Here is a 6,521-nt window from a genome sequence, read left to right as displayed (position 1 = left end):
GGTGGGGGGAAGCGAATAGAAGTGGCTTTTTAAAAAAAGTATTTCTTCCTGGAAGTTGGCAGGGGCGCCCCCACCCCTTTTTCTTCCCGGCTGCTGTCTTCCAGCGGGCTGGGCGTAGCAAGGCCGAGACCGCTCCATTCACGAGGGCCACCCATTCATGTTTATTCTCTTTCCGAACTCCTGGAAGTTATACTACCGCTTCTTTGAAGTCCTTGCGGTTCAGACCTCTGGGAAGCGCCGGCATTCAGCTTGATGTTAGCCCTGAACGCAAAAAGGGGGAAGGAGAGAGACGGGGAGGGGGAGAGAAACGGATGGAAAGGGAGAGAGAGGGAGAGAGAAAGAAAGAGAGAGGGAGGGAGGGAGAGAGAGAGAGAAAGAGAGGGGGGAGAAAGAGAGAGGCTCCGTGCCATCAGCCCGTTTTATTAGACGACGAGCACATTAATCTGTAATCAAATGCGTCTCATAAAAGATTTATTGAAAAGCATAAAATCATCGCGGGGAGAAAAAGAGGGAGGTCTCGACTTCCACCTGTTTTCAAACAAGACCAGGGGCAACCCTTCCTCCCTCCCCCCCTTCTTCCACTTATTCAGGGGTTCCCATTTCACTCGGGCTCTCCCGTGCAGCGGCGTTTATCGCTCGGTTTGTGTCAAAGAGATTCCCGAGTTTCGCTCTGGCAAATCGAGCCCCGCACTGCGCAGTTGCACGAGGCGCCTCGCCTCGGCGTTCGTTTCTCTGGGCCAGGGACCCATCCATCCATCCATTCTTCCTTCTTTCCTTCCATTCCTCCTTCCTTCCTTCCTTCCTTCCTTCCTTCCTTCCTTCCTTCCTTCCTTCCTTCCTTCCTTCCTTCCTTCCTTCCTTCCTTCCTTCCTTCCCTCCCTCCTCCTCCTGGCGATCTTTCAGGGGTTCCTGGCAACGAGAGGGACGAGCTCAGCCGCGCCAACCCTCCCCGCTCGTCGGATCCACGCGGAAACGCCTTTCAAAAACCCCAGCCCAAGTCGGCGAAGAAATAGTCCGCCAACTTGCGCTGCTCCCTCTGCGGGAGGGCCACGCCCTGCCGGACTCTGGGCTGAGGCAGGGCTGCCGTGGAAGGATTCGGCTCTTCTACTCTCTTGCCCCCCCCCTCCCAGCCCCAGGCACACAATGTCAGTTGGGAGGGCTGGGCTCCCTATTGCCGGTGAGTGAGAGCGAGTAAGAGTGCGTGTGAGTGAGTGAGTGTTTTATGGAATCATCATCCCAGCCACCTTTCCCCAACGCCAATGTAGCGGATTGATTTACTCCGAGTATTGGTAAATATGATCACGTGGGCGGAGGGACCAATGGTTGTAGCTGGGAAGGCTGCAAAATTCCCGCAGGATTTTTTCTCAGGACCGGGAGAAAATCCCCAGTTAACAGTGTCAACCTTTTTTCTTTTTTCTCTTTTTGGATCTCTCTCTCTCTCTCGCCTGCCTCCCCCCCCCCTCCAATGCCGTGCCACGGAGGGAATCTCCCCAAAATGTCGTCGGGCCGCGGCACCCTCCGTAACTACTACGTGGACTCGCTCATAGGCCCCGACACCGAGGAAGGAGGGTACGGAGGAAGAGCAGGCGGAGGCCCCGGCCCTTTCCTACCAGGAGGCCCCCCGTTCGCCGCTCCGCGGTTGCCTCCAGGTGTGGCGACCGAGGGATCGGAGTTCTCCCCGTGCAGCTTCACCCCCAAGCCGTCCGTCTTCTCCTCCTGGCCGGCCCGTCCTCCTCCCGCTCAACCCTCTACCCCGCTGCCGAGCATCTACGTGGCCCCGCCGCACCTCGGAGGGTCGGCCGAGGGGGGCAGGTACGTCCCTCCCTGGCTCGATCCCTACGCTTCCTTTCGCGGCAACCACGCCGCCCTCTCGGCTGCGCCCGCCGTCTCCGACCGAGACCCCGTCGCAGCCCCCGGACGCCTCTACGGGATCGGCAAGCCGGAGCCCGCCGCCTCCGCGTCGCTTGAGCCCCGGGCCTTCGCTTCCGCCGCCTCCGTCCCGTCCTTTGCCTCCGGTTCTCCAGCCCCACGGACGGAGAGCTTCTCGGCCGCCGACCGTTCCCGCGGGCCCGACTACACGTGCGACTCTTTTCTGGCAGCGGTGGCGACCGCCGGATTGGCTGCCCCCGCTCTCGCTTCCCCGGCCAGCAACGCCAGTCTCAGCCCGGCCAAGCCAGCCTCCGGAGGCAGCCCTAGCCGCAGCCCGCTCAGCGACCTGAAGGAGGAAAAAGAGGAGCAGCAATTTGGCCCAAGTAAGTTTTTAAAACGAGAAAATAAAAAGGGAGGAAGGAAGGAAAAGAAAGAGAAAAGAAGCCACACACACACAAGAGCTGATTTATTGCCCCAACCTGTATGGCTCCAGTGTGCGAAAGGGGTAGTTTTACGAACCTATAAAAACGTCTAGACTCCTATCCCAGCAAAGCACCCACAGTTACCCATAAAAAGGGAACCCCATAACCGCCTTCTATTATCAAGACGCCCTCCCTCATCCAGCCAACAGACTGGGTCTTTCAGGTTTTTATGATAATCTCTCAAAAGCGCAGGGATCCTTCTGAAATTAATTTAACGACCTTCGTCTCGTTTCTCCCGCTTCCCCGTGCCCTTCGACCCCTCCCCAAATCCCCATCTCCCTTATTTCCTTCCCCTCTCCTCCTGTTCCCCTCCTTTTCTAGATAACCCGGCTGCAAACTGGATTCAGGCTCGGTCCGCCAGGAAAAAGCGTTGCCCTTACACCAAATTCCAGACTCTGGAACTGGAAAAGGAATTCCTCTTTAATATGTACCTCACCCGAGAACGGCGCTATGAAGTGGCCAGGATTTTAACCCTCACGGAGAGGCAGGTTAAAATCTGGTTCCAGAACCGCAGGATGAAAATGAAAAAAATGAATAAAGGGAAAAGGGAATAAAGGAGACTTAAGACTTTGGGAGATGTATTTGTGAAAGTATTGTAGCGTATTATTATTATGACGCACACAATCACACATGTATACACAGCGCTGCAGCAATTAATTGTTCTCCATGTTATTTTCTCAGGTGCATTAATTTAAACTTTAGATCATATCCATTTTTTTTTAAATGAAAGATATCAGCGAATGTGGTGCTTGGTACTTTAGAAGGAAAAGGGGTGAATGGGAAAGCTTTCTGTGAAAAGCTCGGGTTTTTTTCCTTTCCCCTTCCACTTGGCTTTGAGATACAGTGTGTGCATATTGTTGGGGGGGGGGGGTTATTGTTTGATGTGCTCTGCACAAGTGACTTAGGACACCCTCCTTTCCAAGGTCTTTGCCCAGAGTTACAGCAAAGTTAAGGAGCTTCAGGATGGAGCTGAAGCATAAAGCAAGCTTTTTTTTTTAAGGCATTAGCACACAAAGCCTGCACTTCCTCAAAGACAGCTTGACTTGCCCCCCCCCCTCCCAAATCTCTCTGGGTTCTGTATACTTTGTTTTCCAAAAGTCATGTCAGAGAGGAGGACGAGCGTGGATGGGGATTCTTATGTGAGGCTAACCTACAGTTAGATTCACAGTCTGGGACTGCGGGGAAACTTAATAATTCAAGTCTTAATCAAGAACCTAAGAATTATTCAGGTAGTCTCTAGGAATACAGGCAATTCCAAGCAGGGTAGATATATTTTCTTTCTTTCTAAAATTCAGGGGGATTATTATTATTATTATGGTTGATGAAATAGCCAGATGTTTTGTTTTTTTAAGGTGAAATCACAGCTGCCAGTTATGAGACTGGCATTCCTTCTCATTGGGTTCTTCCCAAGAACCTAACATGTCCTAATTGTAATCGTAATCAGCATGGTATATGTGTGGATCCAAGCAGTGGCCTTTTGGAATTGACAGATGGAAATGTTTGTCACTGAGAAGTTTTCTAAATGCCACCCAAGATGTTTTGGTATGGCATCAAGGGTGACATTATTATTATTATTATTATTATTATTATTATTATTATTATTATTATTATTATTATAACATAGCTTCCTTTCTTCCATGCGGTGTATTAAGAGTGGCCTTGAAACTTTATTAATATTCGTAGGCCTAAAATACTTTGGCTCACAGTCTGTATTTTTGTTTGATTTGCGATCCTATTTAAGAATGAATTATTATTATCTGTTCACAACAATGTGAAACACATCTGCCAGTTCTTTAGTAGCTAGTGTTGGCCTTTATACATATCGAGATCTGCCGTAAGATGCCTGTAATATATTGGCGAAGTATACATGTGGCTCAAAACAGTGTGGCCTTTTAAGGTTGACAGATGGAAATGTTGCCGACGTTTTTCTAAGTGCATCCAAGATTTTTAGGGAAGGCACCCAGCATGCTGAAAACCACTAGGACAGCCACAGCTGGTTTATGCTATAATCTTTCCGTTCTGATTTTCAGATAAAGAATTTTACAATTCGTTATCTTCTATTATTAATTTTATTGTTGTTCCCTGTTTTTTTGTTTGCTTGCTTGCGTGTATATGTCCTAGGTTCCGGAATAAAATTTGAGCTCATGAAAATTAAATCTTCATCTTTTGAAGTGGGGAGAGAGATTATCTAAGAGTGGCATAGGTGCCATAAGGCCCAATCTTACAGCTTGCCTCTCTATATATCACCAAAATTGCCTGCAAACACACACACACACCCGCCATTTCTACCAGATCATCTTTAGTCTAAATGCAGTGACTGGCAGCACAGAAAAACCCAACTCCATTCTTCAAAAGTCTTTTCGGTGGCCAAAGGATTTTCTTCCACTCCCGAGAGATTACCAACCTAGGAAACGACAGTATTTTTCTTGCTGGCATCCTACAAACATACCGCTTGTTCAGAAAATTAAAACAAAAAATAGTACAGAGGTTTCCGGACTGATTTCTTTTTGTGGGATGGGAGAATGGTGCGATTAACCAATTTCTATTTGAGATTTTTAAAAATAAAAAAGAAGAAGAAGAAGAAATCAGCTATAATTATGGTATTCTGTACCTCCTGGGACTTTTTTTTCCTTTTTTAAAAAAAAAATTAACTTGTACCAGGAAAAAAAAAAGATAAATCCCACTTTTACCTGGCCAATATGCCTATTTAATCCTGGCCTTACATCAAGCAAACATTTACCCAAGTGACTTCTTGTGACTATGTTTACATGCCTGTGTTTGTTTGTTTGTTTTTTTAAAAAAAAACTTTGCTCCAATGCACTAACAAGACTGTGAAGTCCTATTGACTTTAGGAAATTAGATTTAAAAGCCAGGGATAGGTGGATGGATGGATGGATGGATGGATGGATGGATGGATGGATTGACGGATGGATTGAGTGATGGAGAAGAGAGAGGGAGAGAGAGGGGGGAGGGAGAGAGAGAGAGGGAGAAAGAGAGAGAGAAAAAACACGGGGGCATAAATGTTTTTTGAAAAGCTGGAAGTATTGCTCCATGCCAAATTTAAGAATCTAGAAATAAAGAAGAGCCCTTTAAGGTATCCGAACAACTATTTAAACACAGAGAAACTGCCTCACGGGCTTTGAGTCTTCTTAGATCTGGAGATGGTATCACACTTCCCTTTTTTCTACTCCCCACCCAGCAGAGCGAAGGATAAAGGCCCAAGAAAAAGGTGCTGGATTGGTGCTCTATTCACTGCCAGTCCTCTGCCTATCATTCTTTTTGAAAACAGGAAGAGCCAAAGTATAATAAAACCATTGAAAAGAGCAGACGTCTGGACCTAATGAGTTTACGATATGGGACGGTACTTTGAGACTATCATTATTTTGATGTTTGTGAGGGTTTTTTTTGGAAAAGGGTGAAACACAAACGCTAACAAAGTAAGGTCTTAAAATGTTGGACCATAAATATCAATGTTTAGACGCCAACATCTGAAAAGTTGGGACATTTCTTGGGTCAGGATTGCCATTGGAAGATCAGTTTAGAAAAACAGAAATTGTTTTTAAACAGATTGGGAGGGGGCTAGAAGCGGGTTAACAGACGTGACAAAATTAGACCCCCTCTCAGACTTACAGACATAGCAATTTAGAGCAAGAAAAGGCTATTTCAGTCTTTGGAATTGAGCTGAACTGATTCTAAACTTCCCAGGGTTAATCCAAGTCCATGTGTGTTGATTTCAAAATGTCATTAGCTAGCTAGTCTGGCAGATTCTGGCTGGAAATATGGGCATCTTAAATTCCTTCCAAGTTGCCTGTTCTTACATGTGCTTGAGAGTCCATTTTGAGCATGAAGTGGAAGGGAAGAATTATTATCGTAACATCAATCTTAGGCAGGGAAATAAAGGTTAGGGTTAGGGTTTTAAAATTTAAAATTAGTTAAAAAGCAAGTTCAAAAGGGAAAGTGTATAATATGAAAATAAGAATAAACATGAAAAATTCACACTGCATCAAATTAGTACAGATTTCATAGTGGCTTTAAATTATTTTTATATTTTCTTCTTAAATAAGGCATTTGGTTAAGAAAAAGATCTAGTAATTAAATACCCTATGTGTATGCTAATAGAGGACAACACTGAAATTCACTGCATCTATTTTGCAATCTCTAAAAATGTAA

At 46.3% G+C, this 6,521-nt stretch overlaps 1 protein-coding gene across 1 annotated transcript; it reads left to right on the top strand.

Annotated features, from left to right (window-relative positions):
• The first annotated feature begins 992 nt into the window (after positions 1 to 992).
• Positions 993 to 4,759, top strand: HOXD9 (homeobox D9). Its single transcript, XM_014074166.2, has 2 exons — positions 993 to 2,252; positions 2,673 to 4,759. Exons 1-2 carry the CDS (start codon positions 1,466 to 1,468, stop codon positions 2,903 to 2,905), a joined length of 1,020 nt encoding a protein of 339 aa, XP_013929641.2. The 5' UTR covers positions 993 to 1,465; the 3' UTR covers positions 2,906 to 4,759.
• Positions 4,760 to 6,521: the final 1,762 nt, after the last annotated feature.

Source organism: Thamnophis sirtalis, unplaced genomic scaffold (genome assembly GCF_051295495.1).
Source record: "Thamnophis sirtalis isolate CommonGarterSnake01/CBP01778 unplaced genomic scaffold, rThaSir2_p1.2 scaffold_1, whole genome shotgun sequence".
NCBI lineage: Eukaryota > Metazoa > Chordata > Lepidosauria > Squamata > Natricidae > Thamnophis > Thamnophis sirtalis.
The sequence above is the reverse complement of the archived record's forward strand: the minus strand, read 5'-3'. Positions and strand labels throughout refer to the sequence as shown.

What these genes read in the sequence shown, in the direction of transcription:
- HOXD9 (XM_014074166.2), top strand. Translation starts at nt 1,466, where the DNA reads ATGCCGTGCCACGGAGGGAATCTCCCCAAAATGTCGTCGGGCCGCGGC. An exon ending in GGAGCAGCAATTTGGCCCAA is followed by an intron (nt 2,253 to 2,672) that starts GTAAGTTTTTAA and finishes CTCCTTTTCTAG; the next exon opens with ATAACCCGGCTGCAAACTGG.